This window comes from Callorhinus ursinus, unplaced genomic scaffold, assembly GCF_003265705.2.
Source record: "Callorhinus ursinus isolate GAN/ISIS: 27379988/994484 unplaced genomic scaffold, GSC_fseal_2.0 scaffold65, whole genome shotgun sequence".
Classification (NCBI taxonomy): Eukaryota; Metazoa; Chordata; class Mammalia; order Carnivora; family Otariidae; genus Callorhinus; species Callorhinus ursinus.
The window spans coordinates 449,698-470,937 of record NW_027397127.1 but is presented as its reverse complement, the minus strand read 5'-3'; the positions used below and the strand labels follow the sequence as shown (position 1 = coordinate 470,937).

Sequence of the window (21,240 nt, the reverse complement as noted above, 5' to 3'; positions counted from 1 at the left end):
TACTCCATGGTGAGTTAAAATACTAACCGTAAGTACAGTGAAGAGAAAAAAAGGGTCAGTAGGTATTTGAAAAAAATGAAAGAAAAATGCTTTAAAGCCAACTATTATGAGAAACAATAACAAGCAGACCTCACTGGCCTACAGCAACCAATACTGGAAAGCTCTTTTTGAGCACAGGCACTTTGAGAAGCAAGGGTGCAAACAAAAACAGATGCTGCAAGGAGAAAGAAACCACAGCTGTTAACCAGAGGACAGATTACATGAATGCTCAGTAAGAAAAGAACTGTGAGTCATACAACTATTAAACCACGTGGTAGGATAGGACTTTATTAAAAAAAAAAAAGGAGGGGGCAGCTCTATGCAGATATCTGTAAGAAATTCTGCAGTGTTTTAGTTTTGCCAAGAAATAATGACTAATTAACTGTGCAATGACATTCAAACATCAAAGTCATGCTTAAAAATGACATTATACTTCAACCCTTATAAGACTTACTATGCTGTAAATTTGGCATTATGAATCCATGCAGTATTATTTATTAAATGGTTCTTGGAAAACTTTTATTTTCAAAAGACAAATGTTATAGCCTCATCACATAACTTTTACTAAAATAAATTCCAGATGGAGGAAAATGCTAAACAAAAAAGAGCCATAAAAAACTAGAATAACACTTTAGAGAATACTCACTTAATATCAGAATGGGGAAGGAGTTTCCAAGCCTTCAATAAAGGAATAATTCACAAATGAAAAGATTTCTAGATTTAGTGACATAAAAAGAAAGGAAAACTACAGTCTGTCAAAAAGCAAAATGATACCAAGAGCTCATAGGTAAAACCTGCACCAAGGACATAAACAGATGCAAAAATGAAAATTATCAACGACCAAGATGTACATGAAAATATGTTCAACCTCACTGTCAATCAAAAGAAATGCAAAGAATAAGATACCATAACTCACTCATCAAATTTAAAGGTTTTTAAAGGTATTACTCTGTGTTGGCAAGACACTTCCATACACCACTGATGCGATTTCAAAATGAAGTAACCTGTCTAGAAAGCAATTTGACAATATGAATTAAGCTCCTGAAAAATGTTCATACCCACTGATCCAAGAAATCAATCTCTAGCAATTTTTGAAACCAAATAAACATACGAAATTATGTACATTTAAGGGTTATTTAAAACAGTAGAAAATTAGAAACAACTTAAATGCCCAACAATAGGTAAAGGCTAGATAAAATATACTATATCCTAAAATGGAATATCTTGCAGCCTTTAAAAATGCTTATTATAGGGGCGCCTGAGTGGTTTAGTCGGTTAAGCATCTGCCTTCAGCTCGGGTCGTGATCCCGGTCCTTGGATCAAGCCCTGCATCTGGCTCCCTGCTCAGTGGGGAGTCTGCTTCTCTGTCTCCCTCTGCCATTCCCCCTGCTCATGTGCTCTCTCTCTCTCTCAGATAAACAAAATCTTTTTAAAAAATGCTATTATAGATTTGATTCCTTAATATGAATATAAGAATGCTCACAGCAGCGCAGAGTCCAACACAGGGCTTGACCTCACAACCCTGAGTTCAAGACCTGAGCTAAAATCAAGAGTCAGACACAACTGCCTGAGCCACCCAGGAGCCCCAATAACTAGAACATTTTAAGTATCAAACTATATACACAGTATGAACCAATTGTTTCCTTGAAAAATGTACATTTTTAGGGCACCTGGGTGGCTCAGTCAGTTAAGCGTCTGCTTTCAGCTCAAGTCATGATCCCAGAGTTCCTGGGATCGAGTCCCGCATTGGGCTCCCTGAGTCTGCTTCTCTCTCTGTCTCTGCCTGCCTGCCTCTCTCTCTCTCTCTCTGTCAAATGAATAAATAAAATCTTAAAAAAATAATAAACATATGCCTTTAAAAAATGTACATTTTTAGAGGGGCACCTGGGTGGCTCAGATGGTTAAGCATCTGCCTTCAGCTCAGGTCATGATCTCCAGGTCCTGGCATGGAGCCCCATGGCTGGCTCCCCGCTCAGCGGGGAGCCTACTTCTCCCTCTCCCCCTGCTTGTGTGCACGCGCTCTCTCTCTCTCTCTAAGGAATAAAATCTTAAAAATAAATTAAATTAAAAAAATTTAAATGTACAGTTTTAGAAAGTATACTTCATACATTCATTCATATACATATAAAGGTGATGAGTGTGGGAGTATGAAGGAAATACACCAAAATGTTAATATTTATTCAAGGTTGGTGGAATGAGGAGTATTGTATTTTCTTCTGTATTGCTTTTATTTCCCAAGTTTTATACAATAAGCAAGCACCGCTTCTGTTATAAGAAAAACACAATATTATACTATTTTAAAGGTATTATATTTCACAAGGTAAACTGAATTCTAACCATACACATTCCACTCATAAAAATGGTATGTGCAGTTACAGGTACAGTAAGGTGGTATTGTATCTAATCATTCTTTTTTTTTTTTAAGATTTTATTTATTTGAGAGAGAGAGAGAATGAGAGAGAGAGCATGGGGGGGGAGGGTCAGAGGGAGAAGCAGACTCCCTGATGAGCAGGGAGCCTAATGTGAGATTCAATCCTGGGACTCCAGGATCACGACCTGAGCCGAAGGCAGTCGCTTAACCAACAGCCACCCAGGCGCCCCATAATCATTTTCATTTTCATGGGGCACAACTCGGTCCTGCTACCTCAACCTGCTACCAAACATCTATCACTATGCTGAGTCATGTTATATTGACATTCTACTATATGTCATAATTTTTAAAATGCAAATTACCAGGAAAGCATGAAACTTTTAATGTCAAAATCATGCTTTCATGTAAATTATTTTCTTAAAGCAAAACCCAAAAACTGTAAAATCTGAATTGTTGTCTGATTAGTGAAGTAAGTAATGGCAAAACATTATCATCTTCACCATCTGCAAGACATATGAATTGATGCACAATTAATATGATATTGAGGCTCCTCCTGCCCAGGTCAAGATCAACTAGCCACTGAAAAACAAGTGAATTTGTTTATACAGTATACTTTTTATTTGCCTTAATTAAGATACCTTAGTAGCTTCCTACTGCATGAGAAAAGAAAAATCCAAAGTAATATGAGAACAGTCTGCATCAAACTAACTCCCCAGGATAAGTCTAGTAGGCCGTGGACTCCAAAACAAAAGTAGTCCTTAAGGGGCGTCTGGGTGGCTCAGTCGTTAGGCATCTGCCTTTGGCTCAGGTCATGATCCCAGGGTCCTGGGATCAAGCCCAGCATCGGGCTCCCTGCTCAGCGGGAAGCCTGCTTCTCCCTCTCCCACTTCCCCTGCTTGTGTTCCCTCTCTTGCTGTGTCTCTCTCTGTCAAATAAATAAATAAAATATTTTTTAAAAAAAAAAGTAGTCCATGGGACGCCTGGGTGGCTCAGTTGGTTAAGCGACTGCCTTCGGCTCAGGTCATGATCCTGGACTCCCGGGATCGAGTCCCACATCGGGCTCCCTGCTGAGCAGGGAGTCTGCTTCTCCCTCTGACCCTCTTCCCTCTCATGCTCTCTATCTCTCACTCTCTCTCTGTCAAATAAATAAATAAAATCTTAAAAAAAATAAATAAAAATAAAAAAAGCAGTCTTTGAGGAGGGTTAAAAAAAAAAAAAAAACCCTGAGGGAAAGCTACCATGCTAAATAAAACTAACTGCTTCATTTTTGATGAATCCAGATTATGATGAATTTTACAGGCAGTATACTGTGCTCCTTAAAAAAAATACTGAATTTAGAGAGCAAGGATCATCCTTACTTGAGCTGTTTAACAACAAAGCACTAAATATTGGATGCTGAAATTAAAAGCAAGTTACAGTAAACTAATTACAAAGTAATGGCAAATTCCACAAACCAGGCCAAAGAAAACTCCATTAATTTGTGTTAAGTGGTTAAGCAGCCGCTACAGAGCAGCACACCGGCAGCTCCCAGTAAGACCAAATAAGTTCAGAGAGTTTATCACTAAGAGAGAAAGCATGATCACTATGGTGTCAGTTCTCTGTGTCTCCAGTCCTACAGGACAAAACCAAACTGGAGGGAGGGACCAAATGACAGACAACATGCATGGTGGGTTGCTCTGTTTTTGAGGAGTTAACTCTAGATGGTAGCTTTGCAATTTTATACTTACAGCTATATCCGAATGTCCCATGTCTTCCCAGGATGAGAGAAGAAAATAATAAACTCTCTTGCAGCAGCCTCCCACAAGATAGGGAGGTGGATAAGAAATGAATGACCTCATGTCATCTGTCCATTTTGCTGTGTACCAGGGAGGATCACAGAGTCTTCCCCCAAGATTTGGGTCAGACTGTGGTTGAGCCTGGCCTATGCAGACTATGTGGAAATGTGCAAGATCACCAAGGTACCATGGCAGAGCCATTCCACTAGTTTATGGTCAAACAGAACAAGAAGTCAGTGTATAAAAGAATATACCATGTCATGTTCCTTTCCATAATTTGAAGTTCAGAAATTTGACAAGCATTCACAATCAACCATTGCAGAGAGGCACAACACTGAACCAAACACTACAAGTAATTTCTGTATCTGCCCTCAAAGAGTTTAAATTCCTCTTGGGGGAGGCAATTTATGTATGTATGTATGTATGTATGTATTGAGAGAGCAAGAAAGAGAGTGCTTATGGGAACGAGGGGGAGAAAGAGACTCTGAAGCAGGCTCCAAGCCCAGTGCAAAGCCCAATGAGGAGCTCCACCTCGCAACCCTGAGATCATGACCTAAGCTGAAATCAAGAGTCCGAGGCTTAACTGACTGAGCCACCCAGGCACCCTGGGGGAAGCAATTTAAAGCCAGGAATACAACTGCACCTGGCTGTATACTCATATTAAGTAGGAACTTAAACATCTAACAATAGAAGAATGGTTAAATAAAATATGGTACGTTCACACAATAAACTATTAGGCAGTCCGATAAAAATCATGTTATAAAATATTTTTCTTCAGCGGAACAGTGGCATAAGGAAGACTCAGGAAGAACAATTTGGAAGAAGACTATACAACAGACTATAATGGGAAGACTTTTACGGCAACATTAAATATATACATGTTGAGAAAATTCAGCCATGAGGTGATCAGGCTTTTTACTGTGATGAGAAGCAATGAACATACAGAGTTGTTTAAGAGGACCTTTAAGCTCTGATCCTACTGAGGATGATAAACTTTGCAACTCAGAAGTAGTAGATCTTAGCTCTGACTAAGGCAAATGGAAGACAGCAGACTAATGTAATAAAAGAAAACTAGAACAAGACATGCAAAAATACAATTTCAAACAATTTAGACCTATGCTATCAAAAAAACTGCTAAACCTAATCAAAACACGTACATTCATCTCCCAGTTTTTCCTGGACTTCATCTACAAATATAATTTTCAAAATAGAATTTGTTAAAGCAACATATTAATCCTCAAAACATTTTATAATTTAATATTTTCAGTGGCAAACATATTATTTAATGTTAATGTTATAAACATATCTCAAAAATCAATTTTATTAGTTAACCTAAATATTTAAAAGCAGTCAACTATTCTGCAGAGCACCTGGTTGACTCAGCTGACTCAGTTGGTAGAATATGCCACTCCTGATCTCAGGGTTATGAGTTCAAGCCTCATGTTGGGCACAGAGTCTACTATAAATAAATAAATAAATAAATGCAGTCAACTATCCTAAAATAAAAACATATCCAATGGTACAATATAACAATATACAAAAACTATAGCTAAAATAAACTTTAAAAAGGGGAGGGTGCCTGGCTGGCTCAGTTGGAAGTGCACGACTCTTGATCACAGGGTTGTGAGCTCAAGCCCCACGCTGGGTATAGAGATTACTAAAAAAATAAATAACTTTAAAATAAACTATAGCTAATCTGCAACAGTTCAACTTTAATAATCATATCTCTGCTTATGAAGCAATTATAAATTTCTTTTTTCTAATAGTTTTTTCCCTTTTTTAAATAAAAATAAAGCAATGAAGACAAAATCAGGGAGACAATGAGAAGTCCAATCTGACTGGAGAACGGTACATACATGAGTAGTGGGAAATATAGAGGAAAAGGAAAGAGGCAAATTGTGGAGAGACCTGAGAAGGCACCCAGGGTAAGGAGCAGACTTAACTGAACAAATGTGTTAAAGACCTACCACTCTCTACTAATTGCTGGAGTGGCAACTAAGTAACTACATTCAAATTAACCCCAAAATCAATAAAAAGAGAAAGGTAAACAAATACCGTATTTCCTTGATTTTACAGTGCACATTTTACTCTAATGTTAACATTCCTGAAATCCATGTATGTGCTTATTGTGTAAGTATTTTTTTCCAGAAAAGTTATTAAATTGATGGTAAATGCTACAACAGAGGAAATATATTAATTGCAATAAAGGATCACACCTGCTATAATAGAGGTATAGAGTAATCACTACGTGGAAGATGAGAAGACAGGGAAACAAATAAACACCTGATCTGGGATACAAAAGATGAATAGGAATTCACAAGATAGAAAAGAAGGAAAAGGACATTAACAGTTGGGGGTAAAAATATGGAGACAAGGAAGTGCATGATACTGTCAAGGAACAGCATGTAGTTTGGTAGGCTGGAATATACAGTTTGGGGGCAGTATAAGATTAACTTGAAGAGCAGATAGGCCAGGAACGCAAGGAGGATATAATATCCAAAAAACAATCAATGTAAGTATACCACAGTAATGCAATGAAGGACAAAATCCATGTGATCATCTCAAAAGACCCAGAAAAAGCATCTGACAAAATCCAACACCCTCTTGTGACAAAAATTTTTTTTAAAAACTGGCTAAAAAGGGATTTCTTCAACTTAATAAAGGGCATCTATGAAAAAAAACAAAGCTAACATCATATTTAACGGTGAAAGAGTCAATGTATTCTTCCTAAATTCAGGAACAAGCAAGAATGTCCACTCTTACCACATCTATTCAACATTGTACTAGAAGTTCTAGCCAGGACAATTAAGTAAGAAATAGAAATAAAATGCATCCGGATTCAAAAGGAAAAAGTAAAGCATTTCTATTTGCAGATGACATAATCTTGTATACAGAAAATCCTAATGAACCATTAAAAAACTCTTAGAATGAAGAAACTAGTTCAGCAAGGTTGCAAGATAAAAGGTCAATATATAAAAATCAATTATATTTCTATACACTAGCAATGAACACCCCCAAAATGAAATTAAGAAAAAATTTCCATATTGCTCAACCATTAAAAAAAAATCTTGCCATTTGAAACAACATGGATGGACCTAGAGGATATTATGTTAAGTGAAATAAATCAAACTGAAGAAGGGGCGCCTGGGTGGCTCAGTCGTTAAGTGTCTGCCTTCCACTCAGGGCATGATCCCAGGGTCCTGGGATGGAGCCCCATGTCGGGCTCCCTGCTCAACAGGAAGCCTGCTTCTCCCTCTCCCCCTCCCCCTGCTTGTGTTCCCTCTCTCACTATGTCTCTCTCTGTCAAATAAATAAATAAAATCTTTTTTAAAAAATCAGACAGAAGAAGATACATACCTTGTGATTTCACTTATATTTGGAAACTAAAAACAAATGAACAAAGAAAACAAACAAACAGATTCATAAATACAGAGAACAAACTGGTGTTGGGGGAGGGATGGGCAAAATAGATGATGGGAATTAAGAGGTACAAACTTCCAGTTATAAAATAAGTAAGTCACAGGGATGTAAAGTATAGCATAGGGAGTATAGTCAATAGTACTGTAATAACTTTTATAGTGATAGATGATAACTAGACATCATGGTAATCATTTTATAATGTATATGAATGTCAAATCAATACACTGTACAACTGCAATAAAATTGTACATCTTACATCGACGTGGATGGAACTGAAGGGTATTACGCTAAGTGAAGTAAGTCAATCAGAGTAAAACAAATATCATATGGTTTCACCTATATGTGGAATATAAGAAATAGTGCAGAGGATCATAGGGGAAGGGGAGAAAACGGAATGGGAAGAAATCAAAGAGGGAGACAAATCATGAAAGACTCCTGACTCTGGGAAACAAACTGAGGGTTGCGGAAGGGGAGGTGGGTGGGGGCATGGGGTAACTGGGTGATGGGCATTAAGGAGGGCACATGTGATGAGCAGTGGGTGTTATACACAACTGATGAATCACTGAACACTACATCAGAAACTAATAATGTACTATATGTTGGCTAATTGAATTTAAATAAAAAATAATAATATTGTACATCAAGTATACTTTAAAAAAGAAAATTTTCACTTACAATACTATCAAAAAAATAAAAACTTAGGAAAATTACAAAATGTTGAAAGAAAGCTATAAACAAATCAAAAGACATCCATTATTCATAGGTTGGACAACTTAATATTGTTAAGATGGTAAAATTCCCCCAAATTGATCTACAAATTCAACAAAATCCCTATCAAAATCCCAACTTGCATTTGCTGAAGAAATTGACAGGCTGATCCTAAAATTCATACAAGGGTCTCAGAACAGCTAAAGCAATCCTGAAAAAGAACAATGTTGGAAGACTCACACCTCCTGGCTATAAAATTTTATATACAGCTTACTACACAGCCACAGAAGTCAACAGTGTGGTACTAGGATAAGAATAGAAATATACACACACACATATATATATGAAGAGAAATATAGGTCAATGGAATAGAATTGAGAGTCCAGAAATGAACATTTACATTACATTTATGGTCAACTGATTTTTGACAAGGGTGACAAGACAAGTGGATGAGGAAAGAAATATTTTCAAGAAGTGGTGCTGAGACAACTGAATATCCACATGCAAAAGGATAAAGTTGGACCCTGATCTCACACCATACACAAAAAACTAAAAATGGACAGTACACCTAAATGTAAAAGCTAAAACTATAAAATTCAAAACAAAACATAAGGGTGAATCTTCATAACCCTGGGTTAGGCAACAGTTTCTTAGATATGACACCAAAACCACAAGCAATGTAAGAAAAAACAGATAAAATGGACTTCATCAAAATTTCAAAATTTTGTCTTTTAAAGTAGAGAACCCACAGAATAGGAAAGAAATATTTGCAAACCATATATCTGGTAAGGGTTTTATGTACAGAATTAAAAAAATAAAAACTCTTAAACTCAGTAATGAAAAGACAACCCAATTAGAAAATGGACAAAGAGTCTGAATAGATATTTCAGTTAGGAAGATGTACACATGAAAAGATACTTAACATCATTAGTTATTAGGGAAATGCAAATCAAAACCATAATGAGATTACACTGGAATCCTCATACATTGCTAATGAGAATGTAAAATGGTGCAAACACTTTGGAAATAATTTAACATTTCCTCAAATTACTAAACATAGAATTACCATGTGATTCAGCAATTCCACTCCTACATATTATACACAAGACAAATGAAAATACACATCTACACAAAAACTTGTATATCAAGGATCATAGCAGTATTATTTATAATAAATAGCCAGAGTGGAAACAACCCAATTGTCCACAAAATGCACAATGGAATATTATTCGGATATAAAAAGGAATGAAGTACTGATACATGCTACAACATAAATGAACTTTGAAAACATTATGGTAAATAAAAGAAACCTGCCACAAAAGGCCAGATGGAATGTCCAGAATAGGCAAATTCTATAGAGACAGAAAACAGATTAGTGATTACCTAAGTCTAGTCTAGACGGGGGTGGGGAGTGAGGGGGGAATGGGGAGGTACTGCTAATAAGTATAGGGCTTTTGGAGTGAGTGAAAACATTCCAAAATTACACTGTAGTGATGAGTGCAGAACTAACAACCAATAAACCATACACTCTAAGTGGGTGAATTTTTGGTAGTGAATTATAATCTCAACAAAATATTAAAAAGGAGTAGGCAGGGATAAATCTGGAAAAAGATGATCTGTGTCTTAAAATATGAAACTGGACCTCACACTATTATATAAAAATCAATTCCATATTGATTAGGAACTTAAACATCCAAAACAGACCTTTAAAACTCTTAGTAAAAAATGTAGGTGAATGGGGGCGCCTGGGTGGCTCAGTCAGTTAGGTATCTGCCTTTGGCTCAGGTCATGATCCCAGGGTCCTGGGATTGAGACCCGTGTCTCCCCACTGCCCCTCCCTCCCCAGCTCGTGTGTGTGTGTGTGTGTGTGTGTGTGTGTGTGTGTGTGTGCGCGCGCTCTCCCTCCCTCTCTCTCACTTGCTTTCTCTCAAATAAAGAAAATCTTAAAAATATATATATAGGTGAATGTATTTTGCACACTTTTTTTTTTTAAGGTTCTTTTTTTTTTTAAGATTTTATTTATTTGACAGAGAGAGAGAGAGAGAGAGAGAGCAAGAGCAGGAACACAAGCAGGGGGAGTGGGAGAGGGAGAAGCAGGCTTCCCACCGAGCAGGGAGCCCGATGCGGGGCTCGATCCCAGGACCCTGGGAACATGACCTGAGCCAAAGGCAGACGCTTAACGACTGAGCCACCCAGGCGCCCTATTTTGCACATTCTTAAACAAGATACAAAAAAGCAGTGACTATAAAGCACTGACAAATCTTATTGTATTAAAATTTTGCAACATTTGCTCATTCAAAGACTTCTTAAAAAGCAAAAAGGCAAGTTATAAGCTAGGAGAAAATATTCACAGTACACAAAACTGACAAATGAGTACTGTAAGGAATACTTTTTTAACTCATAGAATTCTGTTAAGAAAAGGACAGTCCACCAATAGAAATTGGGCAAAATAAATGAAAAGTCATTTCACAGTACAGGAAACACCTATGGCCAACAGACATTCGAAGATATGTTAACATCACTAGTGATGAGCAAAATGTAAATTAAGAAACACTACACTGAGTACCTTTTTAAACTCATTTGGCCAAAATGTTCTGACACTACTATGTGTTGGACATATGGATTCATAGGATCTCTTATACATGTTGAAGGAAATGTACATCTTAAACCAATTTGGCATTATCTCAAGTTGAACACTGACATGCCATATAGCCTAGAAATTCCACTACCAAGCATATGTACAAGAGAAATTCTCACACATGTACAACACAAGACACAATAATGCTTACAGCAGCACTGACTGCAAGAGCAAAACTGTGGAAACAACCCAAATGGTCATCAGTGAGAAAGTGGATAAAATGTAGTATAGTCACACAATGAAAATGAACTACAGCTTCACACAACATTTTGGATGAATCTTAGCAATTTAATATTAAGTAATATAAAAATGACCAGTCATATAAAGCATAGTGTATGCATTAGCTTTTTTACATTTTTTAAATATTCAAAACAAGGAATAAGCAATGTATTCTTATGGAGCTGGCTTACTAGCTCCAAGGTGTTTTAGTAGCTACAAGTGACAATCAGACCTACATATTAGAAAGAGTGCTCTTGCGGCACCTGGGTGGCTCAGTCGGTTAAGCGTCTGCCTTCCACTCAGGTCATGATTCCGGGGTCCTGGGATCAAGCCCCGCATCGGGCTCCCTGCTCTGCGGGGAGCCTGCTTCTCCCTCTGCCTCTGCCTTTCTCTCTGTCTCTCATGAATAAATAATAAAAAACAAATCTTTAAAAAAAAAAAAAAGAAAGAAAGAGTGCTCTGGCTACCATGTAAAGAACTAACCCGACTTGAAACAAATATGAGACAGAGAAATTATTCAGGAAAACTGTAGATAAGTGCAGTTAAAGGTGAGGAGAGGAGGACCTGAACAACAATAGCAGTGAGAACAGACAGGAAGGAAAGAGATCTGAAAGCTATTCAAAGAGCTATAACCAACAGGCCTTAGTTCCTAACTAGTTATAAAAGGGAAGGGAAGGGAAGAATGGAGAATCATTCCTAAGTTTCTGGTCTGAGTGACCAGGGGGCCTAGGATCAATAGCAAAGGCTGATTTTTTTTTAATATTTTGAGTTTGAAGACACCCTGGGATGTCACTATGCATACAATTTCCCCCCTTCATGGGTAATTATAAAATCTGATCCTCTCCCTTACCTCCAATCTCCTTTATAAAGCCCTCTCTGCTGTTCTACCAACTCAATCAAATGTCATCTCTCCCTCTTTGAACCTGCATTGCACTTTGCTTTCACTTATGACATTTATCTTACTCTAGCCCAGTGATTCTCAGTCTTGGCACCACTGACATTTTGGAACAGATAAGTCTTTGTTATATGTGGCAGTCCTTCCTGTGCACTGTAGGATGCTTTGCAGCATCCCAGGTCCCTCTTACCCGCTAGATGTCAGTAGCATTCCCAAGTTGTGGCAATCAAAACATCTCCAGACATTACCAAATATCCCCTGGGGCAAATCTTCCCTCATTGAGAACAATTGATCTAGCCTATATAATAGATAGGTGAGTACAGATAAGTGAGTACTTGTTTTATACCACTATGAAATCATAAATTCCTTAAGGCAGCAACTTTACAACCTTGTCCTTTTACGTAAAATAGGTAAGTCCATTCTTACATATTAAGGCAGGTTAAGGAAAAGGTTACCTATGTCGATTTACTATTTTTAACTTATAAATATCTTCAAAAGTACTTGATTTCCCATTGACACAGACATCCCCAAACAATTAGCTCAAAGTATTAAGGATTTACATATTGTAATTACTTTTTTAAGAGAGGAAGATTTCTACGCTGCACATTCTAGAGTCTCTTTGGGGCATAATCATTTAACAAAGTGATTTTTGGATGAAAGCCAAATTCACAAACGTTCTAGAATTGGTTAGTCTCCGTAGAGTTCAAATAAAAGTTTATGCTGCAGCTATTTTATTTCCGTCTTTGGTCACCTTAAATCCTTAATACTATACATAAAATTCTACTGAAAAAGACTGAAGTAATTAATTTAAAAGTAAAGTGACAAAAATCTCTGTCACAAATCATAAAAGAGTAGAGAGAATTAGCAACATCCACAAATAGGAAAAGACTTACTTCTCTATTTGGAAAAGACAACTTTTCTTTAAAATTTTTCATATCAAAAAATACATTAGAAAATAGCCATTGTTTAATTATCCATTATAGTACATAGACTGACAGTCTGTAAGTAGAATACTATCAATTTACAATTTATTTGAAACAGGAGAAATGTAAAGATTAAAATTTAAAACTTGGCCATTAGCAGACTTGAGTGCACTAGTTTTAAGTGAGACTAAACATAAACTTAGATCATTGTTATAAAACTGACTTGTACAGTTTCCTCTTATTACCTTAAATGGTTCTCTGGAGTGGAAGGTGTTCCTTTCCATAAAAGGGAAGCAGACAAAACTTTCTTTTTTTTATTAAGATTTATTTATTTGTCAGAGAGAAAGAGCGTGCGTGCACAAACGGGGGAGTGGCAGGCAGAGGGAGAAGCAGGCTCCCCACTAAGCAAGGAGCCCTACATGGGACTCAATCCCAGGACCCTGGGATCATGACCTGAGCTGAAGGCAGACTCTTAACCGACTGAGCCACCCAGGCGTCCCAGACAAAACTTTCTGAAACTTTTCAGAGTATTACAAGGCTTCAGTAAGTACCCCCAATACAACCAAAGTGTAACAAGAAAGAGAAAACCAAGATTTCTCCTCTAGGTCATGATAAAAATCTCTGTGGAATGAGGGTGGGCATCACACAGTTTAATAAGCATGCCTCAGAGTGGGCTGCTGGGGTGGGCTAGGAGAATGACATGCCCTTCTGCAAAGTTTCAGAGTGCCTTGGAAATTAAATACCACCTTCCAGGGAATCAATAAGCTGTAAGTCTTCAATTATTTGTATTTGTGAAAAATATTTTTATTTGTGAAAAGTGTTCCTAGCATCATCTCTTATTTTGTCAATAAGGTTCGGGATCTTGTCCAACTTTATGCTTTTGATGACAAATAAGTGCTTCAGAGTTTGTACTACAAATAATCTAAATTGTGTAAGACTGATGAATCACAGACCTGTACCTCTGAAACAAATAATACATTGTATGTTGAAGAAAAAAAAAAAGAAGATAGTAGGAAGGGAAAAATGAAGGGGGGGAAATCGGAAGGGGAGAGGAACCATGAGAGACTATGGACTCTGAGAAACAAACTGAGAGTTTTGGGGGGGGGGACGGGTTAGCCCGGTAATGGGTATTAAGGAGGGCATGTATTGAATGGAGCACTGGGTGTTATATGCAAACAATGAATCATGGAACACTACATCAAAAACTAATGATGTAATGTGATGACTAACATAACATAATAAAATAAAATAAAAAAAAATAGGGGCACCTGGGTGGCTCAGTTGTTAAGCATCTGCCTTCAGCCCAGGTCATGATCCCAGGGTCTTGGGATCAAGCCCTGCATCGGGCTCCCTGCTCAGCGGGAAGCCTGCTTCTCCCTCTCCCACTCCCCCTGCTTGTGTTCCTTCTCTTACTCTGTCTCTGTCGAATAAATAAAATCTTTAAAAAAAAAATAAAAAATTTAAAGAAAATTTAAAAAAAACAATCTAAATCAGGATATTAAATTTTAAACTTTAAGCAGTGTGCCTATAAGCCCAATTCTAAAATATCCCAATCAGCCACTTCTGTTCTTTTACCTGTCATGTAGTATAATTTTTTTCATAAAAGATGATATGCTCATATTGTTCAAAGCTACTGATTTAGCTGCTTACCACACAGTCCTAATTCTATACTATAGCTTATTCTCCATATTGATTCCTTAAAGCATTATGCTCTACTGAGTACCTTTTTCTATGCTCATCAACTTTTTCCCCAACGACACTGCCTCATTTCTTTAAGATTAAAATTTAAGACATTAATGTCCCCAAACATCTACCTTCACTTTTACCTTAGTAAAAGTCAGGTTACTTCTCCCTTCCATGGCTAACAGCTCCCCACACTGTTCTTGCTTCCCTTGCCTTCAAATGAAGGTCCTCTCTACTCCTCTTGGATTTGAACACTGAGCTCTCCACATGTTCCCTCCTCTCAGCCTCTCGGCATGTTTGCAAAAATACAGAGTAAACCTTTGGTTAACATCTGCCCTTAACACACAATATCATTCTCAACTCTGTATTCATACAATTTCTCTCCTGAAATTCTGCAACTTTCCCTCCTATCTAATCATAACTTGATCCCATACTGATCGTTTACCTCAAGATTCAGCAAACACCTAACTTTAAAGAAAGCTTTCTCAAACTTACTTAACTAACCCCAATAAAATTAAGCCTTATGCCACAGCTTTGCATCACTTACTTGTACATTTTATAAATGTATACAGTTTTGAATATTGTTATATAATTCTTTTCTTTTTTATGAACTGTTTTAGTAATTTTTTAAAGTTTATTTTTTTAGTAATCTTTACACCCAATGTGGGGCTCAAACTCACGACCTTGAGATTAAGAGTCGCATGCTCTTGGGGTGCCTGGGTGGCTCCATCCATTAAGCATCTGACTCTTGATTTGGCTCAGATCATGATCTCAGGGTGGTGGGATCGAGCCTTGCACCAGGTTCCATGCTCAGCGAGGAGTCTGCTTGAGATTCTCTCTCTCCAGTGTGCGCTCTCTCTCTCTCTCTCTCAAATAAATAAATCTTTTCTAAAAAAGTCACATGCTCTTTCCAATTGAGCCAGCCAGGCACCCCTATAACTCTTTTCTAATTGTTACACATATTCCTGTACATATTCAGCTATTTAATAGACTCTTCAAGGACAATAACCAAGTCCCTTTCTTTTCTATTGGCTATAATCATGTTTCCAAAGTTGGAGTTCAATAAACGCTTAATGAATCTATTCTAAAACCATCAGAAAGAGAGGCATGAAGACTAGCTATGCAACTGCCATACACAACACAAAACACACTGCACACAAAGCAAAAATTATATAACATATTAAGTTAAATAAGCATTTATTTTTCAGAATACATAATCTATTTATTAGCATAGTGTGTAGTTAAAAAAATACCTTTATTATATAGACAGACTGCATTACAATGGAAATAACACTGGAATAGTGAGTGCTAGAGTCAAAAAACCTAGGCTCTGACCCCCACTCTGCCATACACTAGCCATTTAACTTTGGGCAAATCACTTAACCTCTCACAACAATGAGTAATTACTATGTACTGTGCCAAACTCACAGGGTTATTATTAGGATACAATGGCATAATATACATGAAAGTGCTTAGAGATTTATAAAGAGCTATATAAATGGTAATATTTTAATGATGAACATACCCTCCAATTTAAGATAACATTTTATTTTAAAATGTGAACTTACAAAAGAAAGAAATTAAGGGGCAACGATTTATACTGTAGAAGAATTCATCACTGAATAAAATAAATCACTGTGAGGTCCAGCAACTCAAATTCAATCTAGAGCAATTAAAATATGAGTCAACTGTCAAAAATGTGCTTCACATTCAACTTTTTAGGGAGACATTTATTACACAAAGCAAGGTAGATATTTGAATCAGTCCAGAAAATCACAATCACAAGTTCATTCCATTGAATGTACTAAGAGGGCCTTCACCTCACAACATAATCAGATGCTGCAAAGTTTATCTGGCTCCATTTTACAACCTGATAAAATGCACCATGCCCCACAGTTGAAGGGGTGAACCAGCACATGTAGGAAATACTAGAGTTGACTCCAGGTTTACAGGAAAACATGTGATTAACCAGGACACAGCACCATCTGATGCATATAAGAACTCCTAAATCTGTTTCACAGACCTATTGTTTATAGACATAAAGAGGTATGAAGAAGCAGAGGGAGCAGCTGCAAGTAGGCTGAGACTTATTTGTAGCGTTGGTGACAAAGTCAAATATGAAAGTTTCAGGATTTGTTTGAGTGGCTATTAGAATCATTTTCAAGCTCTCTTAGGTCAACAAATTATCACAGTATCCAGACAGACTAAAATGTTCTAGGCAATTTCCCTTTGCCCTGCCAAGTCTACCTATAGACCATCTAAGACAAGACATTACAACAAGAGTCAGCTACTTTCCTGAAATGGATCACGAACTTTCTCATCCCTGTTCTTATGTCCCTATATAGAGGATTTTAATCAAGAAGAATCTGGAAGGCAGATATATTCAAAAAGGTCATGAGCACAAACCACCAATTGAAGATTCAAATAAATTAGCAAACTCTCCCTTTTAAATATTAATCTCCTGAAAAGGCTGCCATAATTAGCTTCAAGCTACATTCCAGCAAAAGAAGGGGAGTGAGCTGAAGAGGGGAAAAGAAATGAGGAGAGCAGGAGGGCACAGGCAGGTGAAGATCACACACTAGAAATGCAAAAAAAGGTAAAAAGACACCAAAGACAAACTTCACCAATAGCTACCAACCATCCATCTTCCCTCAGAGCAAGACTATTAATAGAGAAAACAAGATTTTGCTGCTACATGTTTTGGGAGCACTATTTTCTTAATGCCAAGTTATCCAACAGTATTAAATGTAAACCAGGGTTATGCATGGTAACTGAAGAAACTATAGCTTCCCAGCAATTTTCTATTCACTACAGACATGATATAATGAAAAAAAAAAGTCTCTGCTTCACCAAGTCTTTTAAAAAAAATATTGAACTAGATCTTGAATACATAGTTCCTAGTTTTGGTTTTGACCCTCTTGACAAGTGACTTTAGTCACTAAATTTTTATCAATGTTCGCATTCACCTAAACAGTACTTCTTGAGTACCTAAAAAATGAACTATTTTAGAGTTTCTCAGCCCTGCCTGCACATTAGAATCACCTGGGAAGACTTTAAAAAAAAAAAAAGATTCTCTTGGCCCCTGAGATTCTGATTTAATTGGTCTGGGGTAGGGCCCAGGCATAGGTTTTTAAAAAACACTCCCTTGAGATTTTAACGTGCAGCCCAGGTGAAGAACCGCAGGTCTGTTTTGTCTTATGTATATGTGAGGAACAGCAAAATAATGCAAAAAGCCCTCCCTGCTTCCTTTCAAATCTATCAATTTTCCCTTCTTATCCAATTTAGTTTTACCCCAGATTCTCACCACCTCACACCTAGATTAACAGAATACCTTCCTACCTAATTTCCCTTCCATCAGTCTCTTCCCAACCGAATAAACCATTATATGCTTGCCTAACTCATCAGTTTGGTTCTGAAACATTATCCCACTGAGAGTCATTTTAAGTATAACAATACCAACAAACAGAACTGGTTTCATCAGAGGATAACGTATGTTTACAGATGTATATGTGTGCATGTGTACGTGTATGTATGTATGTATTTTCTCAAACATGCTCTATTTTTCTTCAGTTCCAGTGTACCCACCTTCATTTATACATAATGAATACTAGTCTCTTTACATACAAAAATATTGCCCCTAAATTGTTCACAACTGAATTTTGTCAAAAATGAATGGCAAATGAATCACTCACAAATATGTCATTTAAATTTTGAACTGTTTCCACAAGGAAACACACATTCAACTGAAAAAAAAAAAAGTAAAATGAGGTGGAATCATCTCAAAAATCCTGTGTTACTGTAGACACTGATAAAGTTTATGACCAATGAATGCTTAACAAGAACAAATATGGCTCTGCTTTGTGTTAAAGCTTGCCTCAGGAAAAAAAAAAAAAACCCGGAGGTTTAAAAGCCAAAGGTTATAACCACATAAGATAATATTCAAGTTTATGAAAAATATTATCAAGTACAATATAAGCAATATATAATGAGAAGACTGAACAACTATATGACTTATTCCCTACCCTTAAGGAGCTCTCCAGCTTCTCAGGGACAGCATGACACAAACATAAAAAAGAAAATAAAGCCAGCCCTAGCAAGTAAGTGGTAAAGGTAGTAAAGTACCGTTAAGAGCTCAAAAAACAGGAGACTGCTATGGACTAAGGGAGTTAGAGACAGCTTCCTGGAAAAGCTGGGGCTTGAACAAAATTAAATAGATGGAGTAAAGAGAAAAATCCCAAGCATGTGGGTGACCTTCTACAAAGATGAGGCAGAAATTCATTATATATATATTTGAGGAACAGGGAGTTAACCTAGTTGGAACAGAGGGTTCTATGTAGGAGTGTTTGGGGTGCTAAGGTTGCAAAAACAAACTGGAGTCGTACAGTGAAAGCTCTGAATGCCAGGCCAGGATGCTCAAACTTAATCTTACAGATATATCATTTACAGGTTATAAAGCACAATAAGCAAAACAACATATCCCCATAATGATGCAGTATGAAACCATTTTTCCTGGAGCCTTTGAAGAACATACCAAGTCCTATAATATTTTGCCAATATATTCATAAATATGTGAACATATTGTTTAGGAAATCTGTTCAGAGTGAAGGAGTAAATACTCAAACATGCTTTCCAAAATACAACATCAGTGATCGATTACGCATTCATAGTTCTTAGGATAATTCCTCAGAGAATAATTGGGTGGAAGGCTTCAATTTTTAGGCTTTCCTCCTCTCCCCACCCTCCTCCCAGCACATACCTAAATTTAATATCCAGAAACTGAATACACTGAAATAGTGTTATTCTGAAAATAAGAGGCCTTTTATTACTTCTCATTATAGGTCATTCTACTTACTGTACTGTTCCAAAATTACTACACCTATCAAAATAATTTTGTCCATGATTTCTTTCAGCAAAGCAAATATAAAAGATAACAAATGCAAAGATCATGAAAAGCAAAAAACCCGTTCATCAAACGAAAACGTATTTAAAATAATCAGCATTGGTTTATAAGGCAGAGGGGAAAGAGTATGTTCGTAACAAAAAATGCCAACCACAACAAAGAGTACCAGAGATTGTAGGAAGAACGCTACAATAGCCAATTTCTCAACCAAAATGATAAGCCATTAGCCCACAACTCCCTAAAGAATAAATTCTGTTTCTTAAAAATGCCTTCAAATTTTTTGGCTATTTCTGCTATAAAAATTAAGACTCTAACATAACTCAAAACAAGGATCCTTTCCCCTAGTATACCAGACATGTTAGTGATTGATTGATTTCATTTGCCACAGCAACAAATACTAATTTAACCACCACTACCTTCTCAACACCAGGAAAATGAAAAATCTGTCTTTAAAAGCATACGTGACCAGAAGGCAAGAATATTCTGGGAGGATTAAAACACACACACAAAATAACACATAAAAACCGTGGCAAGGCTGCGGCTGCACGACGAAAAGGAATATGCCTTTCTTCCAGGCACGTATGCCTTTAAAGAATATGTGTAGATTGTGATTTTACGTATTGTCCTCCCCCCCGCCCCCTCCCCCCGAGAAAGATGAGAACATCCACGAGAGTTGGAAGAAGTGCATTAAGGAAGGTGTCAGTACCTCCCTCCCTACTCCTTACTGGGGAAACTCGCTTTAACAATACTGCTCTTTCACCCCTCACATCCCGCCCGGTTTCCATACATCTTTCAGTCAACAACCCCCCCGCCCCCGCACCACCACCACCATTCCCTTCTCTCCCCCTCACATTCACGAGAAAAGGCTGTTCCGACTTTGTCAGTCTCGCCGCCCCCGCGAACCCGCCCAGACCAGCAGTCCAACAACGCAGCCACGCAGCCACCCACACCCCCCACCTCCTCCTTCGGAGCCCAGCTTCCCCTCCCCCCCCACCCCGTCCTGTCACCTGCTTGGGTGGTGTCCGTCAGGTCGTAGCCGCTGCCGGGGAAGTCTCGGAGTTTCCTGCCACTGAGGCTCAGGATGCCGGAGTTGCCCGCCTCCTCCAGGGCCCGGTCCAGGCTCCTCACCGTGTGCTGAGGCTGCAGGCTCCCCGGGTTCCACTGCGGCCCGTTGGGGAACGGCTGACCGAAAAGAGTCGGTACCGGGATGGGCACCACCAGGGTCCCGCCGCCGCCGCCGCCTCCCCCTCCGGCTCCGCCACCTCCCCCTCCGGCTGTGCTACCGCCACCGCTACTTCCACCTCCACCACAACCGCCGCCCCCACTGTTAACACCACCTCCCTGACTCGCCGCCATGTTCCTGGGAGAGAGAATAGCCCCCGACAATACTCTCAGCTTGTGCCGCGAGTGTAGGGGTTTCTTAGGACGCATGCGCAGACTGGGGGGCGGAGGGGGGGCGAGGTAGAGGGTGGGAAGGAACCAGGGGGCGGGCTGGGAGGAGGTGTTGGGTAGAGAAGAGACGGTGTTCCAACGTGCAGAACGGTCGCTTTAAGAAATGTGTGATCAGAGGAAGGATGCTAAGTCTCGGTTCCGCTGCTTTGGGTACCAAAATCTTGCGAAGCGACACCAGCCTAACTACAGGTCATTTAGCGGTCTGTCCCCAGATCTG

At 38.2% G+C, this 21,240-nt stretch overlaps 1 protein-coding gene across 7 annotated transcripts in view; it reads right to left on the bottom strand.

Moving 5' to 3' along the window:
* Positions 1–20,958, bottom strand: part of LRCH2 (leucine rich repeats and calponin homology domain containing 2) — a 103,627-nt gene extending 82,669 nt beyond the window's left edge. For all 7 annotated transcript variants that reach the window (XR_012376115.1, XM_025853706.2, XM_025853707.2 and 4 more), the window contains exon 1: positions 20,579–20,958. Coding sequence is in view for 6 of the 7 variants with exons in the window: in XM_025853706.2 (XP_025709491.1) it covers positions 20,579–20,927 (349 nt within the window). In the remaining variant the exon portion in view is untranslated. The remainder of the gene's footprint in view (positions 1–20,578) is intronic.
* Positions 20,959–21,240: the final 282 nt, after the last annotated feature.